At 52.2% G+C, this 22,192-nt stretch overlaps 3 protein-coding genes across 5 annotated transcripts in view; all 3 read right to left on the minus strand.

Annotated features, from left to right (window-relative positions):
• ints3 (integrator complex subunit 3) overlaps positions 1-1,291 on the minus strand; it is a 49,514-nt gene extending 48,223 nt beyond the window's left edge. The window contains exon 1 of the mRNA XM_084459279.1: positions 1,068-1,291. Coding sequence (XP_084315405.1) covers positions 1,068-1,151 — 84 coding nt within the window. The 5' untranslated portion in view covers positions 1,152-1,291. The remainder of the gene's footprint in view (positions 1-1,067) is intronic.
• The window catches only part of LOC311326379 (major histocompatibility complex class I-related gene protein-like), a 356,702-nt gene that overhangs the window by 146,439 nt on the left and 188,071 nt on the right, over positions 1-22,192 (minus strand). The window lies entirely within an intron of this gene.
• The window catches only part of npr1a (natriuretic peptide receptor 1a), a gene marked incomplete at both ends in the record, with an annotated part of 152,334 nt that continues 138,910 nt past the window's right edge, over positions 8,769-22,192 (minus strand). The window contains 3 exons of the mRNA XM_084459326.1: positions 8,769-8,920; positions 9,919-10,017; positions 10,411-10,585. Of these exons, the coding sequence (XP_084315452.1) occupies positions 8,769-8,920; positions 9,919-10,017; positions 10,411-10,585 (426 nt within the window). The remainder of the gene's footprint in view (positions 8,921-9,918; positions 10,018-10,410; positions 10,586-22,192) is intronic.

Consider the following 22,192-nt stretch of genomic DNA (forward strand, 5'->3'; position numbering starts at 1 on the left):
GAAAATAAACAGGTCCTATACTGAGCCACACACAGAAAAACATCACAAAACACACACACACACACACACACACATCACAGAACACACACACACACATCACAGAACACACACACACACACACATCACAGAACACACACATCAACAGACACAGATACGGCCGCGGTTCTCATACATCACGCTAAATGGTAAACGGACTGCACTTATTGGCCAAATTTTCCCATCAATAAAGTATCTATCTATCGATCTTATACAGTGCTTTTAACCAAAGCGCTTTACAATGGCCTCTCATTCACCCATTCACACACACCAAAGGCGGCAGCTGCCATGCAAGGTGCCAACCTGCTCATTGGGAACAATTAGGGGTTCAGTGTCTTTGCCCAAGGACACTTGGACATGTGGACAGGAGGAGGCGGGATTCGAACCACCGACCCTACGATCACTGGACGACCCGCTCTACCTCCTGAGACACAGCCCACCCATAGTTACATTAGCCACACTACGCTGATGGACTAGCCGATTAGACGTGGAATAACAATAGATATATACTGTCAGCCTTGAAGCTCCAGAGACGTTGTTTGTGAAGGGCGAGCTCACTTTTGCGGGGATGGAAATGTGAGGTGACACAGAGAGCCATGTGAGGTGACCCAGAGAGCCAGAGAGGTGACACAGAGAGCCAGAGAGGTGACCCAGAGAGCCAGAGGACTCTCAGTAATGACATGCGAATGATGAGCAGTGCGCATGCGCACCGGCTAGCTAGCGTCTCATCCATATGTTTACGTGCGACCCAGATAGCATGCTAGGCTACTTGTAGCTCTGCCGAAACACCCCTAAACCACCTGAATAAAAGCTCACGGGTGCTATAAACCTCCCAGACCAACACATGCATCTAATATCCCTAGCTACGACCCCAAACTCCCCCAGTTAGGAAGGCTAGCTAGCCTAGCAACCTGCAACCTTCCTAGAAAATGGTTCCGTGTCTATTGTATTCGTGTGTGATGTGATGCCGGAGAAGCGTTGAGAGCTAGCCGAGCTTCCCGAGGGGGTAGAGAGAGAGGGTGAGCCCCTACCTCCTCCAGCTCGTCCTTAGCGTCCAGGATGGTGGAGACGAGCAGCCGCCCCTGCGGTCTCCCCTTGGCCGGTGGAGCCTCCATCACCTCCCGATCACCTCCCGATCACCTCCCGATCACCTCCCGATCACCTCCCGCCTCGCCTCGCCCCGGAGGACCGGAGGGTCTCACTCGGGGGTTGCTCGGGGATAGTAGAAAACTAGTCTTGTTCGTGTCAGTGGAGGGTCTCCTACACTCAAACAGTGCTTCAGACTCTCTCTGCAAGGCTCTTCGGTCAGGCACGGTGTGTTATTTTAACTTGGTGTTCACCACCTCTCACTCTCTCTGGTGCTGGTGTCCGAATAAAACAAACTAACTTCCGGAGAGCATGGTGGCCTAGCGGAAGGGTTGTTTCAGGGGGAAAGACTGGGGGCGGGACCACCACGGGGCTCTCGACCAATCGTTTAGCTGCGTGTTTGGAGTGATGTGTTTTTCCACCAACGGTAGATGAAGACAATCGGCCAATGAGGGGACTGTGTAACTTGCGTAGAGAAATGCATCTGCCGTGTTGTTGGTTATGCAATGAAATAATGTTCATATCTGGTAGTGGATGATTTAGATCACATATTGAAAAGGATCTCACCCTCGTCTCTTAGAATGGTGAAATAGTTTTCCACTTCTGATCAATTTCTAACCACCACAAGAACAACAGTTGATTGTTGATCAATATTTATTTATCTATAATAATCAATGTTTGTGTTGAAGTTGTGTTTCATTGCAAAACTACCCCCCTGAGAGTCAGGCTTACTATGAATGACTCCAGGCACTGTGGCTCGGTGCGCTGTCACATTACAGCAAGAAGGTCCTGAGTTCCATGTCGGCTAGAGATGTAATCCCCAGTGTTGTAAGTGCCCATGTGGGGTATCTCCCGGGTCATTCTGTGCGGAGTTTGCATGTTCTCCCCGTGTTCGCAAGGGTTTCCTCCCAAGAACCCAATATGAAAAACATGCAGAAGAACAAATGCTCTTCATTCCAGAACCTGGACTGAGCACTGGGACTTGGACCCCTGGCGTCACTGATGAGGCTGCCCACTGCTGCTGACTGTCCCTGGAGGAGGACACTGATGAGGCTGCCCACTGCTCCTGGCTGTCCCTGGAGGAGGACACTGATGAGGCTGCCCACTGCTCCTGGCTGTCCCTGGAGGAGGACACTGATGAGGCTGCCCACTGCTCCTGACTGTCCCTGGAGGAGGACACTGACGAGGCTGCCCACTGCTCCTTGCTGTCCCTGGAGGAGGACACTGATGAGGCTGCCCACTGCTCCTGGCTGTCCCTGGAGGAGGACACTGATGAGGCTGCCCACTGCTCCTGACTGTCCCTGGAGGAGGACACTGATGAGGCTGCCCACTGCTCCTGGCTGCCCCTGGAGGAGGACGGCTCGGATGGGAAAAATTCCACCGGCGACCTGAAGTTGCATGTGTGTGTGTGTTGTGTGTTGTGCCGCCACTTGTGTGTGTGTGTTGTGTCACTTCACATGTAGATGTAGTTCTCACATCCCTCAATGTCCTGTAATTATAATTACAGACTTCTATACCATATATATGTACCGTATATTCCATATATTATGTTGATGTGAACAAATATAACTAATCTAATTACACATTTTCCGAATGTAATCTGGGCTGATTATGGTTACTTATTTGTCATAATCAGATTACATAATCCCGATTATACGTAGTCAGTTACTACCTGACCCTGTAGATGGGTAGTATATACCTACTTCAGTACCTACTGGTAAATGGTAAATGGACTGCACTTACATATAGTGCTTTTATCGAAAGCGTTTTACAACGGCCTCTCATTCTTCCATTCACACACACATCCACACACCAGTGGCGGCAGCTGCCATGCAAGGTGCTAACCTGCTCATTGGGAGCAATTTGTGGTTCAGTGTCTTGACCAAGGACACTTCATGTGGACATGTGGACAGGAGAAGCCGGGATTCGAACTGCCGACCCTACGATCATTGGATGACCCGCTCTACCTCCTGAGACACAGCCGCCAACCTCCACTGTTACAACTACTAATTGGTAAAAACCCCCCTCGTTTGTGTGTGTGTGTGTGTGTGTGTGTGTTTTGGGGTGATTAGTGAGACAGTTGTTGTGAGAGTCGGACCTACACATCAAGTGAAGTCATCTGCTTTCTCTCACTGTCCATGACTGTTGATGCCTTACATGAAAAGAAAGATAATAGCATGTGCATCTATTATTATGTGCTATTGTGATTGTGATTCTGATGTGCATTTGAGAGAGGCAGAGAATGTGGTCAGTGTGAGACTAGCTCTGTCAGGCCGTCCTCGCCTACTGAGGTGACAGTGACGTTTTGTCTGCCTATCTCTTCTATTTAAAGCGTTCAGTATTGCACTATGTGGTACTCAGTTTTTACAGGTACAAAAGCGTAACCTACAGTACATGTAGTTAAGCCTCTTCCATATAAAACCAGTCACACATCAGTCAACACAGAGCAGCCTGCAGTCATTACCACACACTTCACATCTAGCTAGGCTATAAATAGACATCCTTTATTCCCCTGCCATTTCCCTGTTCAACTCTGGGAGGAGGAGGTAGGTGCTGTTTAATATGATGTGTCAGGGTTGCTGTGTTGAACTCTGGGAGGAAGGGGAAGGAGGAGGAGGTGGGTGGTGTTGAATATGATGTAGTAGGATTGCTGTGTTGTGTATCGTAGCTGCAGCTGTTCGGGTGACAGTGATGTATGCACGGTTATTTATTATTGTTGTGTATTACATTACATTATTGTCATTTAGCTGATGCTTTTATCCAAAGCGACTAACAATAATTGCATTTAACGTAGAAAAAGCCAGTGTACTACTACTTGCCAGAACTCACAAGTGCATTTCCTTTCTGAAACTAGTGACTAAAAACATAATCTAGTGCTGAAGGCAAAGTGCAAGAATAGTAATCTAAAATACAATAGGTGCTTAGGAGGGAGGATTGTTGTAGTACTTCATGAAGAGATGAGTTTTGAGCCTGCGACGAAAGATGGGCAGCGACTCTGCTGTCCTGACATCAGTGGGCAGTTCATTCCACCACTGTGGGGCCAGGACAGAGAAGAGCCATGACCGTGTCGATCGACCGCAGGGGCCTCGGAGTGACGGGACAACCAGTCGCCCCGAGGTAGCAGAGCGTAGCGGTCGGGAGGGGGTGTAGGGTTTGACCATGACCTGGAGGTAGGAGGGAGCTGTTCCTTTCATTGCCCTGTAGGCTAGTGCCAAAGTTTTAAACTGGATGTGAGCCGCTACAGGGAGCCAGTGTAGGGAACGGAGAAGGGAAGTTGTGTGGGAGAACTTGGGGTGGTTGAACACCAGGGGAGCAGCGGCTTTCTGGACAAGTTCCAGAGGTTTAATGGCTGACGCCGGTGCCCCAGCGAGGAGGGAGTTGCAGTAGTCCAGGCGGGAGATGACCAGGGCCTGGATGAGCACGTGCTGTTTCATCAGTGAGTGTATGTTGTGTATTTTCCAGTGTTGTGTATGCTGAGTATTTCCAGCGTTGTGAGTCATGATGTGGTTTATTACTGTCTTTTAGGTGCCATTGTGCTGCACAATCAATTGCCCTCCAGATATAAATATAGTTGAACTTGAACAAACTCTGCCAAAATGCCCAAGGCTGTTTTGTAAAATCTACAGTAGCCTAACGCCTCAAATACAGTAGAATTCCATGGATCAATAACAGATGAACAGATATGCCTTCTCCAGTGGGCAGTCTGCTAGTGGGCAGTCCTACCTGGTACTGTATCCCCTTACCTGTCTGCTAGTGGGCAGTTACCTGGTATCTCCTTACCTGTCTGCTAGTGGGCAGCCCTACCTGGTATCTCCTTACCTGTCTGCTAGTGGGCAGTTACCTGGTATCTCCTTACCTGTCTGCTAGTGGGCAGCCCTACCTGGTATCACCTTACCTGTCTGCTAGTGGGCAGCCCTACCTGGTATCCCCTTACCTGTCTGCTAGTGGGCAGCCCTACCTGGTATCTCCTTACCTGTCTGCTAGTGGGCAGTTACCTGGTATCTCCTTACCTGTCTGCTAGTGGGCAGCCCTACCTGGTATCACCTTACCTGTCTGCTAGTGGGCAGCCCTACCTGGTATCTCCTTACCTGTCTGCTAGTGGGCAGTTACCTGGTATCTCCTTACCTGTCTGCTGCTAGTGGGCAGTTACCTGGTATCTCCTTACCTGTCTGCTAGTGGGCAGCCCTACCTGGTATCCCCTTACCTGTCTGCTAGTGGGCAGTCCTACCTGGTATCACCTTACCTGTCTGCTAGTGGGCAGCCCTACCTGGTATCTCCTTCTGGCCTGGTCCCGGTCCAGATCCCCGGGTCGCTGGATCCTGCAGCGTCTTTGAAAAAGCCTCATTCTGCCTTAGCTTGTTCATTGGCTACTGAGACCTGTCAGTCACCACGGTAAACAAGCATGCGTTGTTAAACGTGTTCCTTATCTCCAGTCTGCTGAGTCGAGGGGGCTCGGTACTTGTGTTCTGTATTAATTACAGTATGTAGGAAGTAAGTCACAGTGAGGGACATGCAGAAGCACCTCAGACAGATAAGGTTCTCAACTGGCTTTATAAAGACGTGTGACTGACCTTGGACAAGACAGGAGCCTTGATCAAACCCACACCACCCCCTCCAAAACACAAGAGTCAACACTTAGAACACAATATTAATAAGTAGCAATAAACATTATTATTACCCCCCCCCTCCCCACGCCCCAAAACCCACTGCTTTAAAACACAGACGAGCCGAGCAGAACATCACAGTATACAGTTCAGAACATCAGAGAACCGTTAGCGGGTCCACAGGGGAAGCTCTCACAGGCACAGAGACGGCGGCTGGGCCGTGTGTTGGGTTACGCTACAGTCGGCCGGCCGCACCAGGAACCACGGAAGCTCGACTTCTTCTTCTTCTTCTGCTTACCTCGCCAGATTGCGCCACAGCAGCTGACTACATCACGACGAGAACGCCGACAAGATCCTCGGGTGTTCCCGAGAACTTTGTTCTCATGGGAGAGGAACAAAACAAGATTTTTTATTTTCCTCACCGGGGTCTCGGTCTCTGTTGCTACATACTCTGAGAGACACGCTGAAGGAGATCACCGCCCGCAGGAAGCCTGGTCTGGGATCAGATCCTCCGTCTTCCACTTGGCTGCTCATGAGCCAGACAGATACAGCTGACCCTAGAGCAGCATCGCTGCTGCACGCTCTAAAAACAGTGCTATAAAGGTCCCTTTTCAGATCTGTAAGGTTCCATAATACTGTGGAACCCTTTTCAGCTCAGAAAGAACCCTTCAGGATTCTAAACAGCATGTCATAGAGCTGAAAATGGTTCTGTCTGGAACTGTAAGGTTCTATGCGAGACCCCCTTTTCTATTGTCAAATGGTTCTACTGTATATAGCGCTCTTTTTTAAATGTTATTTAGGAAGTGTACTCTGGGACGCTGTGTGAATCCAGGTGCAGATAAGTTAAGACTAAGTGGGTGCAGTGTGACATCTCCTTGGAGGAAAACCCATATTTCCAGGTCATTCAGTACAGAGAGACGTGTGCGTGATGGAGAACCCTGGGTCTTTGCTGGCTGGTGAGCTGCCGAATGACAGCCATCATCTTAAGGTGTCTGGGCTGTCCATAACAGACCAGACAATCCATTGTTGTCGTCGTTCCACAGCTGAGGGGCTAGGTGGCGCTACCGAGCATCTCCGGCGGATATCAGACCTCCGGGGACACCAGAGAGGCAGAGGATGAGGAATTCATTCATGACACCAGGGCCCTTTTCCAATACCAAGTTCGCACAAGTTGGGACTTGCATCCTTGCTAGTCCGGACTTGGGAAGTTCTCATCAGAGTATGAACGGGAGGACGGGAGGACGCAGGTTCAGTCATTCAGCAGTTGGAACAGCAGCGTCCTTGATGACGTCACCATCTCAGCTGTTTTGTGTGGACACCGGCAGCCGCCATTGCTAGGATTTTGAAAAGCGTTTTAAACAGTTTTAAAGTAAATATTGTTACGTTTTCATAGCTTTTCAGGCGGATAATTACCACCATTGAAGCCAATTATGTGAAGATTTTATCTGTTTCTACTAGTTTAGATAGATTATTTAGATAGGCATTTTCAATGGTGTTGCCCTAACAACCGTTAACACAGCCGCTTGATGCCAAATGAATTCTGGGATATCTGTCTGTCTCAAGTCCACACAAGTCTGCTCTGATGCATCCTCCATAAAATGGGCAGAGCAAGAACACATCCTGGCATTTGATGCGGACTTGGGACTTGTGTCCTTTTGAATTGGAACAGTACTTGGGCTCCGACTGATGACGTTTCACAAGTTCACAAGGACACAAGTACAGACAAGTACGCGTATTGGAAAAGGGCCAAGAAGTTTCACATCTGGTGAGGAAGTAACCATCTGTTGGGATGTCCCAACGCTGGCTGTGAGGGGGGAGTGGGGGGGGAGGCCCGGTGACAGGGATGTGGGGGGGGGGGTGGCCCGGTGACAGGGATGTGGGGGGGGGGTGGCCCGGTGACAGGGATGTGGGGGGGGGGGTGGCCCGGTGACAGGGATGTGGGGGGGGGAGGCCCGGTGACAGGGATGTGGGGGGGGGGAGGCCCGGGGACAGGGATGTGGGGGGGGGGGAGGCCCAGTGACAGGGATGTGGGGGGGGGTGGCCCGGTGACAGGGATGTAGGGGGGGGTGGCCCGGTGACAGGGATGTGGTGGCACTGGGAACCTATAGATACTAAGTGGGATCTGTGGAGAGAACAACCTTCACAAGTAGATACTGTACAGGATGTCCATCCCAAGGATCCCATTAAGACCTTCCCACATCGGACAAACAACCACGAACAGAAGCACATCAGAACAGTCTCCATCTGTCTCCATGGACCGCTGACAGTCACTGAGAAGACGGAAAAATACAGTTACCACTTCACAACACCAGGTGGCGATGTTCGATCGACCGTGTTCATTTGTAGAGGCGGGCGGGGGTGAAGTCCAAGGTACACCCCACCTATCTGTCCAGTCCAGGGATTCGGAGCATAGCCACTTCTTTAATCATCACTGATGCAGAAACTGTACATTTGCAAGGATGAGAGATGACCCACTTCTTCAGTTGCCACTGCAGTATGGGCTACACCAATCGGCTGTGAGATGGTGCAGCAGTGCTGCATTGCCGTTGGCTGGAGGAGCAGTCAGTCAAAGGCCGTCTGTGGCAGGCTAAAGCAGAATCATGGGTCTCTGGGAGAACACACCATCTCCAGGGGAATAGGAACCAGGAAGCAGGCCCCAGAGAAGTGAAAAGAGGGGGGTTTGGTGGCACAGTACCGTAGCCAGACGGAATATGGACCCATCTCTGACGGTACTCTGCAGGAGCACAGATTTGACCTGAAGACCACTAGTTTACCCAAGCTGTTCTTTACCACTAGTTTACCCAAGCTGTTCTTTAGACGTTTGATTTTCCTCCTGTCGATGTGAAAGGCTTGTCCCCTACCATCCCTTTCTCTCTCTCTCTCTCTCTTTCTCTTTCTCTCTTTCTCTCCCTCCCTCCCTCCCTCCCTCCCTCTCTCTCTCTCTCTCTCTCTCTCTCTTCACACCCCCGCTCTCTCTCCCTCTCTACACCCCGCTCTCCTATCCTCCTCTCTTCCTCTCCCCCTGCCCCCCCCCCCTCCCCATCAGGCCACGCTGCTGCAGCTCTCTCCCAGCAGCCAGTAGGTCCTCATGCGACCTTTGCCCTTCATCTCCACGTCGCCGCGCAGCTCCAGCTGGAAGCAGTTGAAGTCGTCCAGGACGACGCGCGTCGCCTCCGACACGTGGATCTTCAAGGCTGGGCCGGAGAGAGACGACCAATCACAGCTGTCAGTCACATGGACCTCAACTCCACTGACCAATCACAGCTGTCAAGTCATAGAGATCTCAACTTTACTGACCAATCACAACTGTCAGTCACACAGACCTCAATTCTACTGATGTGTCATGTGCTGTGCTACAGTGTGTGTTTGGGGGTTAAAGGACTAAATTACAGGGAGTAGTTATGGGTGCACTTGATTTAAGATCTTCAGGGCTGCAGCCAGGGGGGAGCTAAGTATTTCTGTTGGGGCTCCATACGTAATTTTTTTCTGTTTAGTGCTTATTTGGTGGAACTGAAACTGGATTGACCTCATCCCTGATATGAAGTAATGTGATGATGAAGATGTGATGATGAAGATGTAACGAAGATGTGATGGTAAAGATGTGATGAAGATGTGATGAATTTGCGATGATGAGATGAAGATGTGATGATGAAGATGTGATGAATATGTGATGAAGATGTGATGAATATGTAATGATGAATATGTGATGATGAAGATGTGATGAAGATGTGATGAATATGTGATGAAGATGTGATGATGAAGATGTGATGAAGATGTGATAATGAAGATGTGATGATGAAGATATGATAATGACGATGTGATGATGAAGATGTGATAATGAAGATGTGATGATGAAGATGTGATAATGAAGATGTGATGATGAAGATGTAATGAAGATGTGATGATGAAGATGCGATGAAGATGTGATGATGAAGATGTGATAATGAAGATGTGATGATGAAGATGTGATGATGAAGATGTGATGATGAAGATGTGATGAAGATGTGATGATGAAGATGCGATGAAGATGTGATGATGAAGATGTGATAATGAAGATGTGATGATGAAGATGTGATGAATATGTCATGAATATGTGATGAAGATGTGATGAAGATGTGATGAAGATGTGATGATGAAGATGTGATGAAGATGTGATGATGAAGATGTGATGATGAAGATATGAGTGCCTCACCTTCTCCGTTAGACTCCATTCGAGAGGCGGTGTTGACCGTGTCTCCAAATAGACAGTACCTGGGCATCTTCAGGCCCACTACACCCGCACACACTGGGCCTGGGGAGGACACACACACACACACGCACACACACACACACACACACACACAGGTAAACACACATAGACCTCTAGACTGTGCATCGCTGGTCCCCAGTCTATGTCTCTCTCACACACACACACACACACGCACGCGCGCGCACGCACGCACGCACGCACGCACACACACACACACACACACACACACACACACACACTCTCTCTCTCTCTCTCTCTCCCTCTCCCGTCCTCCCTCTCTCTCTCTTTCTGTCCCTCTCTTTCCCTCCCTCTTTCTCTCTCTTTCTCCCTCTCTCTTTCTCCCTCTCTCTCTCTCTCTCTTTCTCTCTCTCTCCCTCCTTCCCTCCGTCTCTCTCTCTCTCTCTCCCTCCATCTCTCTCTCTCCATCTCTCTCACCGCTGTGTATTCCTATGCGCAGGCGTAGCTGCTGTCCAGGTCTGTGTCTGATCCTGAAGGAGGCCACGGCGTCCAGCAGCGCCAGGGACATGCGTGCCACCTCGCCGCCGTGCTGCTTGCCGTTACGCACCGGCAGCCCCGACACCACCATGTAGGCGTCGCCGATGGTCTCCACCTGGGAGAGGGAGGAAGAGAGAGAGAGAGACGGAGGAGAGAGACACAGAGCGAGGGTGAGACCCCGTCCCGTGTCTGAACCTCTCCTTCTCTGTTCCAGGCCTCCTTCTGGCTAGTTCCACTGCATCTGCTGGGTCAGCATGTCTAGTGTACGGTATATAACATCACCATACATGTAAATGCAGATGACAATATATCTCAATCGCGGGATTATTTATTATAGCTATAGCATGTTCATAACACACCCATGTCTCCCTGGGTTATTTATATACAGTACATATATATATATATATATATAATGTGCATAATCCATCCATCCATCCTGGTATCTTATCTTTTCACTGTATAGATTTGTACTTCTTGTGTAATTTGTAAATTGTGTATGTGGGTCAATGACGTAAGGATATCCGATGTCATTCAGTGTAACACTGAGTGTTTTTGTGCGTGGCTGTAAGACAGCGCACCAAAGATAGCAAACGTCTGGTTGTCACTCCCTCCCTCCCTCCCTCCCTCCCTTCCTCCATCGGGTTGTTGACCTGCAGTTCTATGTTGCTACCACAAGAGGCAGTGGTCCAGGGACATCAAAACAAAAACACTATGACACCACAGTAATTGAGCATTTGAAATACATGCATGTATTTACCAGGTCAATGTTTCATTCTTTCAGACGGACGGGAGAGATCCCATGGGAACAAAACGTTTTTTGTGCGAAGCGAAGCTGACGCAGCAAGAATAGTGAATGTCCGGTCGTCCCTCTGTCCTGGTGTTGTTGACCTGCAGTTCTATGTTGCTACCACAAGAGGCAGTGGTCCCAGAACATCAAAATCTAATTATTTAATTTATGTGCAGTAATGAACATTTGAAATACTCCTGTTTTGAAATTATACCTACAATGTGTCTCAGTAATTACCCATTATATATAGACCCTTTTACTGTTGGTAAACAATTAAGAGTGTGCATTTTGGCAACAAGAGAATGAACTACAGATGCCACCAGGTCCATCAATCAAATGCATTGATTCTATTGACCTGGTGGTTCTATGTCAGTTATTGAATTTATGTGGTAGAGCCACCGCCCATAAATAAACGAGCGTGGGTCATAAAGACTATGATACCATTGATTTTCAAGAGCTTTGGGAGTTCAAAACCCACAAAACTTGTGGGTTCAAAACTTGTGGTGTGGACAGTTTTTTGTCACTGGATGTTATAGAAGCTATGTAAAAATGTGGTAGAGCCACCGCCCATAAATAAACGAGCGTGGGTCCGGATTTGGATTCAGATGAATTTCGCAAAAGGACCTATGGTGTTTACAGGACGACTTCAGAGCTTGACTTAACAAAACTTACTAGGCAGTTACTAGGCAGTTTCATTCGGCTCCGTTCTGTCCCGGACTCGTGAGAACCGCTACCATCGTTTTTTCTACTTTCAGAACGCTAACAAGCTGTCTTTACACAGTCGGGCTGAACGGTTCTGAGCACGCAGGGTAACGGTTCCAACTGTCTTTCCACCTGGAAACAGTTGGGTCCGGAACGGTTCTAAACCGTTCCCAGCACGATTCCCAAGGCAAGGTTAGACAACCGTACTCAGTGAAGCAGAACCGTTTGAGTAGATAGGCTTACATAAGTATTCACCCAAAAAACTGAAATAGTCCAGAATAAACCAAATCCTCCTCCATACTGTAAGCGACCAGTGGCGATTGCTCCTATAAGCCAGGGTAAGCCTGGCCTACCCATACAAATACAAATAAAACTAGATTTTTGCGCCTTCTTTCAGTGAAAGCATGAAAATCGACTTTCAGACTGTTTTTGACATAAAGGTGTCTTGTATTCTATATACGCTATACAAATAAAGCTTTGATTGATTGATTGATTGATTCTGCTTTATCGCTTCATTTTCATCCTTGTTTAGCGTTTTGGTAGTGCTCTGTCGCCCCCTACAGTCCTCATGAAAATACAGTCCACGTTACGGTCCGTTGACAACTGACTTACTAGCTTAACATTCACTTAACATTGTAGGCCAGGTAAAAGGATTCTAGCTTACGGAAATCAAGACCAAATGAAAAATCAACCAATCAAATTGGTCGTCATCAGTCGAAATGTAACCTAATCTGTAATTTGTCCAAATGCTTCAAATTGGGTGTCAGTTAAACCTGCTCTCGAAGTGCTTAGAATGGAATTCCCATTGACATTTTAACATTGGGACGGTTTATCCAATCAAAACTTGTCATGACTGTCCCGTCATTCATCATAGCTGTGGAGCTACACTTTCACTACTCGGGACTTGGACAACATGCATGATTTGGATTTAACTTGCAAAACAGCAAGAGAAGGAATCATAAATGAAATGGATTCAACAGGATTGGGTTACAAGATAAGGAGGTAGGCTTTTGTGATTAATTACGAGTTGCTAATAGAGTCATGAAATGATGGAACGGAGGGCCGCTAATTTACAGTAGGCCTATATCTCAACGAGCTATCTAGCTGTTTAATGGTTGTACTGTAGGTAGGCCTACACTTGGAAAAGTAAACAGTCTTATCAAAGCCAAAGCAAAGCCAAACGCCCACTTGCTCAGCTGTAATCCTTATCGACAGGCAAAACGGGAGCGTTTTGAATTGCATAAACATGGAACATCATCTTATAGCTCAGAGTTTGATTTTAGGATTGTCTAGCGCTCTCTTCCGACCGAGTCCCACAGGCTATGTGACTGTCAATTCGCACGGTCCCTCTTGTTTTAAACTGCGGTCAAGCCGGCCTTCAATTCTGAAATACAAGTCATGTGGGCCACAGCCAATTCCCCTTTGCGCAAACATTAGCGTCATTACGGTAAATCGTTTTTTCTCTTGTAAGGACCATCGCGTTCACAGACTAAGTAGGCTAGTAGTGAAGTCAAATAACTATGGTTTGATTAAAGAAGTGAAAGGCGGTTGTGGTGTGGCATTTCAAAATAAAGGACCTCTAAATTGTCCTGACTATATTTCCTTAATATTCAGATTACAAATAAAAAGAAATTGCGCATAATGCCACACCTACTCCAAACCAGAGAGCTAGCAGACCACCTCTGGCTCTGGGTATATCCCAGTGATTTTCAGGACATTCTGATGTGGCATTTCAAAATAAAGGCAATCTAAACTGTTCTATAAAACCTACTCTTTACTCCAATTTCAGATTAGGATTAAAAAGAGACCACCCATAATGCCACAACAATTCCACGTCAGTGTGGTAGTAGACAACCTCAGGGTGTCACCGAGTGATTTTCAGGACAATCTGATGTGGCATTTCAAAATAAAGGCCCTCTAAATTGTCCTATATGACCTATTGTTTCGCCACGAGCCAGCAAGAGCAAGCTGACGAGACAAGCCAAGTATGGCAGGAGAGCAGAAGAAGGAGCTGGAGACGGCGATCAAGGCATTTGAGAAAAAAGCTAAACTCGCCCGCATGAAGGTAGACGCCGCGGCCGGGGAGGAGGAAATCAAGGGTGCATGGACGGCGTTCTCCGCTGAGGGGGAGCGGGTTTTCTCCGCGATTGAGGACTATGCGGAGAGCACGGACAGCGCGCAGAGCGGGACCGAAGCAGAAGAGGCGGAACGGAAGCGCCGGGTCAGGACCGATGAAGTGAACCAAGTGGTCTGGTCCCACCTCTGGTCAGTGTACGCAGGGCCCGCACTCACCTCCGCAGTCAGGGCGGCGAAGAGGGCCTGCACGGACGCAGGGAAAGGGGACCTGTCGTGGACGACCTTCGCCTCCGCCAGGGCGCAAAATGAGGCCCTGGAGGCTCTGAACGCGAAGGCCGAAGGTCTGCTAGCCGCCTGGGAAAAGTGGATCCCGAGGGCCGAGAGAGGCGACATGGCGCAGCAAATACGGGAGCTCCAGGACAACGCGGCCGACCTCTGGACGAGACAGCTAGGCGAGCTCGGCAGGAACGAAGCCGTGATCGCCGAGGTCGAAAGGAAGGCCGTGGAGGACAGAAGAAGGGCCGCCAAGGACAGCGCTGAGGCCGCCTCGGCCGAGAGGAAAGCTGCGGAAGCTAGACTGAAGGCCGCCGAGGATAGCGCAGCGGCAGAAAGGAGGACCGCTGAGGCGGAGGAGAGAAACACTGAAACGAGACAGAAGGCTGCCGTACTCCAGCTGATGACGGCTGAGGCAGCCGAGGTAGAGCGCGTCAGGGTGGCCGAGGCCCAGCGAAAGGCGTGGGAGGAGACGCGGGGCGCTGCGCCGGTCGGCTCGGAAGGAGGAGACGCGCATGAAAGAGTCACACCGAGAGTGCGCCTCCAACCCCTGCAGCTGCCGAGGTTCGGCGGGTGCAGGAGAGACTTCCACCGGTGGCGGAAAGACTGGGAGAGCCTCCAGCGCCAAGGGGATCCGTACGGGTCACCTGAGGTTAAAAAGTTTCAGCTCCTGGGCAGCGTGGAGCGGAAGGTTCTTGACGAACTCAGGCTCTCAAGTTACAACTCCGCCGAGGAAATGCTCAGGGTCCGCGAGAACCGGTTCGGAGACAAGGCCGCGATCGCGATTCAAATAATCGAGGAGCTGGAAAAAATCCCGGCGGCGAGATGGAGTCAGCCCAGGAAAACTATCGACCTCATCCAAACTGTGGAGAAGGCTCTGGTCGACCTGAAAGACCTCGGGAGCACCGACGCCATTAAGAACCCGCTCGCAGTCAGAACCATAGAGAGCAAACTACCGTCTCGCTTACAGGAGAGCTGGCTTGCCTTCAGGCTTAAGGGCACAAACGGCGTCACTCCGGAACGCCATTTCGACGCCCTCCTGGGGTTCCTGAAGGAGCAGGAGGCGATCCTCGAAGGGCTGGAGCTTCTGGGGAAGTCGGAGGCACCTGAGAGGACGAACAGGTGGGAGAAGAAAGCGCTCACGAGATCCACGGGAGCGGTCCCCGAGGAAGAGGCAAGCGGCGAGAGCGAGGACGAGGGTCATGGAGACGAGTCGGAAGAGCGGGGAGCGTACTCGAGGGCCACGGGCGCACGCCCGGAGGGAGACGCATGCGGCGTGTGCGGAGGCAGGGATCACGAGGGGAAGGTATATTTCTGCGGGAAGTTCAGGAGCCTCGGCCCGGTCGAAAGGAAGAAAACAGCGAAGAGGATCAACGCCTGCCGGAGGTGCCTGGACTCTCACGGCGAAAGTGGGAGGTGCTCCAACAGGTTCATCTGCAAGAGGATACGCTGCCGGAAAGGCGAGTTCCCGGAGCACCACCACCTGTTGTGCCCTTATGAGGGAGAGGAGAAGGGTGGCGGAGAGCAGCGGGGAAGGCAGAAGGAGGGAAGAGGCGGTCCCCCGGGGGCAGGGGGGGTGCCCGAGCAGCTGGAGAAGGCCCTTACCCAAACCGAACCCGAGGCAGTAGCTGCAATGAGGAAGGCGTGGAGGGAAGCACGCACACTCAGGGCGGAGGCGCGTGCGGATGTAGGAGGAGAGGATCTCTCGGGAGGAAGCGGCCCCGGAGTGCACCCGGTGCTCATGATGATCATGAAAGTCACCGTCGGTGGGGGACAGACGGTCGGGGCCCTGATGGATCTGGCGTCCGACACCAACTACATCACCCACCAAGCCGCCAACAGACTCCGTCTGAGGGGAGAGAAAGTCACGCTGATCGTGCACGGGGTCGGACCGATGGAGGCGAGGGTCAAGACCAGGAAGTACCAACTCAAGATCAGGGTGCGGACCCCAGAGCGCTCCTGGACGCTCCACGAGTTGACTTGCTACGGCCTGGAAACAATCGCCCGCGCGGACCAACCTGTCGACCCGGGGCGGCTCCAGAGACTCTTCCCAGGGGTCAAGAGGGAGGAGTTGGTCCGCCCGGAAAAGATCGAACTCTTAATCAGCCTCCGGGAGGGTCGGCTCGCCCCGTGGCAGATGAAGAGAGTGGGTGACTTGGTCCTGTGGGACGGCCCGCTGGGGAAGGTCGTAGGGGGGACGCACCCTGGCCTGCTCGAGGACGTCGAGGTGACTGCCCACCGGTCCAACACGCACTTTGCGCGCTCGATGAGGACGGCGGCTGAGAGGGTCGAGGAGATCCTAGAAGAGGAGGAGCCTGAAAGAACGGCCAGGACCGCGGCCACGAGCGGCGTGGAGTTCTTGGAGTGGTTGAGGTGGGACAGTATCGGCGCCGCCTGCGTGCCCAAGTGCGGGGGGTGCCGGTGCGGGACGTGCCAGCCGGGCGGTAAAGAGATGTCGCTGGTGGAGGAAAAAGAGCTGGAGGAGATCAAGAAGGGCCTATCCTACGTGGAGGCGGATGGACACAGCGACTCCCCCCACTGGGATGCGGCGTACCCCTGGGTAGAAGATCCGGTCTCGCTTCCGGACAACAGGAAGGTAGTGGAAGCGACGTTCCGAAGGACCGAGAAGCGGCTCGCAAGGGAGGCGCGGTGGAAAGCGGCCTACACGGAGCAGGTCCGCGACTTCCTGGAAAGAGGAGCAGCCGTCGAGCTGACGAAGGACGCCATTGACGCCTGGAAGGGGCCCGTCTGGTACGTGAGTCATCTGGTCGCGCTCAACCCCCACTCGCTCACCACGCCGGTGCGCCTCGTCTGGAATAGCAGCCAGGAGTTCAGGGGAGTGAGCCTGAACAGCCTGCTATTGAAGGGGCCGGACGTCCTGAACCCGATCCGAGCGGTGCTGCTCAGGTTCAGAACCGGGGTGCACGCGGCCGTGGGAGACATCCGCAAGATGTACAACTCGGTGTGGCTGAAGGAGCGAGAAGTCCACCTCCACCGCTTCCTCTGGAGAGACTCGCCGGAGGAGGACATCCGAGTTTTCGCCGTCACCCGAGTGAACATCGGCGACAGGCCGGCGGGGTGCATCGCGCAACTGGCTTTGAGGGAGACGGCCAACCTGCCGAAGTTCCGTGACATGGCCAAGGAGAGGAGGGTCATCGAGGAAGACTGCTACGTGGACGACGTTCTCACGTCCCACAACGATCTAGAGGAGCTTGACAAGATCACAGCAGGGGTAGAGAAGATACTCAGTGCGGGAGGCTTCTCGCTCAAGCCATGGGTCCGCTCCAGTCAAAGTGGGAGGCGTGGGAGCGTCCCAAACGGGCAGGGCGGCAAGAGCCTTGAACCGGCGGCCGAGACCCTCGTGCTGCCAAATCAGCTCGGAGAAGAAGACAACAAGGCCCTCGGCCTCGGGTACCACGTGAGCAGCGACCAGCTCTTCCTGAGGGCCCCGATCAACTTCTCCGGGAGGAAGCAGAAGCTGAGGCTGGAGGCCAACCTCTCAGAGGCGGAGGTCAAAGCAAGGACGCCGGACCCCTTGTCGAGGCGTGAGCTCCTGAGCCAAGTCGCAGGACTCTACGACCCTCTCGGTCTGGTGACCCCCGTCAAGGAAAAGGGAGCCATCCTGGTGAGAAGGGCGTTCCAGGAGTCCGGAAGGAAGGAAGCCAGGCAGGGCTCGTGGGACAACCCCCTCTCCCAGAATCTCCGGGGCGAGGCCATCCTGCTGTTCGAGGAGTACGCGCGACTGAGCCACGTCAGTTTCCCGAGGGGCCTGACCCCATCCGGATGGAAAGGGAAACCGTGGGGAGTGACGTTTTCGGATGGGAGCGACGACGCTTTCGGAGCCGTCCTCTACCTGAGGTGGGAGACGTCCACCGGGGTGGTCACGCGCCTAGTCGAGGCAAAGGCCAAACTGACGCCCCTGGACCAGAATGGCGACGTGGTCAAGTCTGAAATCTGCGGAGCGGTCTTCGCCTCCAGACTGAAGAAGTACTGGGAGAAGCAGAGCCGGCTGGAGGTCGAGAGATGGGTCCACTTCGTGGACAGCCAGACCATCCTGGGAGCCATCCAGAGGGAGAGCTACAGGTACCAGACGTTCTTCGCGAACAGGGTCGGTGAGATCCAGAGGGCCGGGCCCGTAGCTGACTGGAGGTGGATCCCTGGAGAACTGAACGTCGCCGACCTCGTCACCCGAGGGTGCTCCCCGGAAGACCTGGGGGAGCACTCCGTCTGGCAGAAGGGGCCCAAGTTCTTGGAGGGGCCGGTGGATGAGTGGCCCATGAAATCCGCGGGGGAGGTGGCGGCCGAAGTAAGGGAGGCCGTGAGCAAGCTCCAGAGAAAGGCCTTCACAGCGGTCCTCACTCGCGCCCAGGCGCGGAAGGCGCTAAGTCCCGGGGCCGCGGCAGGAAGAGAGGGTGAGGCCCTTAGCTCCCCCGAAGAAAAGAGAGAGACGACCGCCTCAGGAGAAAGGGGCGAGGAGGGGCTGTGGGGCGCGAGTATAGTTGAACTAATCAAGCCGGAGAAGTTCAGCACCCTGCGTGGGCTGTGTGGGGCGCTCGGTTGGCTCAGGCGGGTCGTGAGGAGGTGGCTGGATCGCAGAGGAGCCGCAAAGAGAGAAAAGTGGGAGGCCAAGCTCGAGAGGAAGCCTAAGGAGGCGCCCGTGCTGAGCGCGTGGGAGCTGAGAGCCGCGTTCCAGGAGTTGTGTCTGGCGGCCCAAAAAGGAGTCGTCTTCCCCGAATCCACGCTGAGTCGGCTGGTGGTGGCCAAGGACGCCGGGACTGGACTGCTAAGGTGCTATGGAAGGGTCCGAGGCGTGGGAGCGGGCGAAGTAGGAGTGCCGCTGGTCCCCTACGGAGCATGGGTCAGCACCCTGTTGGCCCGCGAGGCTCACAGAGCAAATCACGAGGGCACGGCCGGGACCCTTCTGCGGATGAGAGGGAAGGCCTGGGTGGTGCAAGGTCAGCGGGCTGCGTGGAAAGTTGCCGACTCCTGTGTCCCCTGTCGAAAGACCAGGGCGAAGGCGTGCAAGCAGGTCATGAGTAGTCTCCCCCTCGAACGGACCGAGCCAGCCGCTCCTTTCGCGTTCACCTCCGTGGACCTCTTTGGCCCGTACACTGTCAAGGACGTGGTGAAGAGGAGGTCCGGAATGAAAGTGTGGGGCGTGGTGTTCGCTTGCATGGCCTCACGAGCAATGCACGCGGATATGGTGGAGAGCCTGTCCACAGAGAGTTTCCTGGGCTGCTACCAGAGGTTCACCGCGCTCCGTGGGCACCCCAAGAAGATCTGGTCGGACCAGGGGACGAACTTCATAGGGGCCCGGCCGGTCTTGAAGGAGATCTACGGATTCCTGGGAGGGATCAATAAGGACAGGGTGACGGCCGAAGCCGCTGAGCACGGAACCGAGTGGGCCTGGGCGCTCCATCCGCCCGACTCTCCCCATCGGAATGGCGCGGCTGAGGCGGCAGTCCGGGTGATTAAGCGGGCGCTGGGCAGCATCGGAGGGGATGGAAACCTCACAGGGCTGGAGTTCCAGACGGCGCTCTTCCTTGCGGCCAACCTGGCAAATGAGAGGCCTATCGGCGCCAGGGTCCAGATGCGGGATGACGCAGTGGAGGTCATCACTCCCAACTCCTTGCTGCTGGGAAGGGCCGGGCCCGAAGGAGACATGCGGGGGTTCGAGCCCACGACCTACCCCTTTGTGAGATTGAGGGCGGTGCAGGCCGAGGTGAACAGGTTCTGGTTGCGGTGGAGCCAACTGGCCGGGCCGAGTCTGTTCATCAGGCCCAAGTGGCACAGGAAAGTCCGAAATGTGGCGGTGGGAGACCTGGTCTGGTTGGCCGACCAGAATGCCCTGAGGGGTCAGTTTAGACTCGGGCGGGTCTTGGAAGTGACTCCCGACAAGGAGGGGGTCGTCAGGGATGCCATGGTGAAGGTGTGCCCCAGCTACCCCGCGTCCGGGCACGCTCGTCCGAGGGCGGGGACTACCGAAGGACGGGGACCCTCCGTCGTACTCAGCAGGGACGTGCGGAGGCTCGTGGTGCTCATTCCCGTGGAGGAACAGGATGGCGGGCCCGCGGACGTATGATGGCGGTGGGTTTTGTGGTCCCCTTGGGTCTGGAGACCAGGGGACCAAGTGGGAGGTGTGCGGTTTACTGCGCGTTCAGGGGAGCTCTGTCGTTTAAGAGCGCTGGGATTGGCTGTTGCCGAGAAGGGGGCTTAGGGGCAGGAACACACCGAGCAGGGTCCTCAGGTCTTTCTCACCTGGATTTCGGGGGAGGCGTTTGAAATGAGGAATTGGTGCGTTGGTTGCTATTCGTGTTCCCCCCTTGATTGTTTCCCCCCAATTGATCCCTGATGTGACTGTAATTTTGTTCCTTGTGTTTCTTGTGTTTTCCCAGTTCGAAATCTGTTTGGTTTCTAATTAAAGTAAAGAATTGGGAACTCGAATCTCGACGCCTCTTTCCAGCCCCCCGTGTAAGGGACAAATTACACGACACATAATGCAACCAGTTTTATACTACACAGTGGTAGTAGGCCCCCTCTGGGTCTGACTTATTGAGTTTCACGAGATTCTGGTGTGCCATTCCAAAATAAAAGCCTTTTAAATTGCAAAAAACTGCTTAAACACTGGATTTCATGTTTAGCCCTATTCCTGGCGTCCCTGGCACGTATCTGACTGGTACAGGTTAAATTATTTCTGTTTTGTGCAGTACAGAGTTCTGTGTCAATAACGTCGGTGCTCGCGCCCTGGCTTGTGGCTAGCTATGGGCACACTTGAAAAACGTATGATATACGTGGATTTCAAGTTCAGGAATTACATGGTTTATGCTTACCAAGCTCTGAAGTTGTCCTGTAAACACCATTGGTCCTTTCGCCTCTGCATTTCGAAACAACAGCTAACTTGTAAACAGTACTACTTTCACCGAACATACAACAACCATCTCTTCACGCTGTAAACCTCCGTGAAATTCATCCGCGCTCCTCATTTACTGTAATATAAATTCACAGTTCACACAATGACATTACCTTGACAGGTCTCCAGGCACGTGGCTCTTCGTACGTTGCGTGGGTGACCATTAGGGGTGCAAAAAACATCCGATACTATGTGCCGATAGTAACTAGTTTCAAAATGTCATATTGGCACCGATTAATCAGCCAAACCGATTAATCTGTTGATCTCTAACCACTACCATCAATGTTATAGAAGCTGCTGCTAGTTGTTGTGAGCTCATGAGCTAACTGGCTATCCCGCCCTTATTGTGCTGGATTACCATTGGAAGCATTGGAACTAATGTGTCCAGGCGTCATATGCACACTGATGAATGACGGATGGCCGAAAACGTTTTGTGCCAATAAAAAACATAAGACATTTCTTTGAGTGTGGTCCCCGTCTACCATTATTCTGATTGCAATTGTCGGGACTATGCACCAGTCTGAGCGCAACAGCATATTATATTATTTCAGGCGACAAGACCTATCTTAATTTATCAGACATTATTTAATGTCATTTCAATTCACAGCTATTTCAGTGGCATGACTAGCTTCCGTCCTACCAGTCCTGAACAGAAACAAGCCAGTCACATAAGTACATAAGCCAGGCTGGACCTGGTCTGGTTTAAAAAAAAAAGTGGTATTCAAAATAAAATTATCTGGGTGGTTATATTTCTGCCAGTCTACGCATGGATATATAAACTTGTAATTATGAAAAAAAGTATATTTTTTGAGGGGGCACTCAGCGTTGTACTGAATGACATGAGACATCTTTAGGTCATTGACCCATGTGTAGTTATCTGTACTGAATGACATGAGACATCGTTAGGTCATTGACCCATGTGTAGTTATCTGTACTGAATGACATGAGACATCGTTAGGTCACTGACCCATGTG

The sequence above is a fragment of the Borostomias antarcticus genome, assembly GCF_949987555.1.
Source record: "Borostomias antarcticus genome assembly, chromosome: 27".
Lineage (NCBI taxonomy): Eukaryota > Metazoa > Chordata > Actinopteri > Stomiiformes > Stomiidae > Borostomias > Borostomias antarcticus.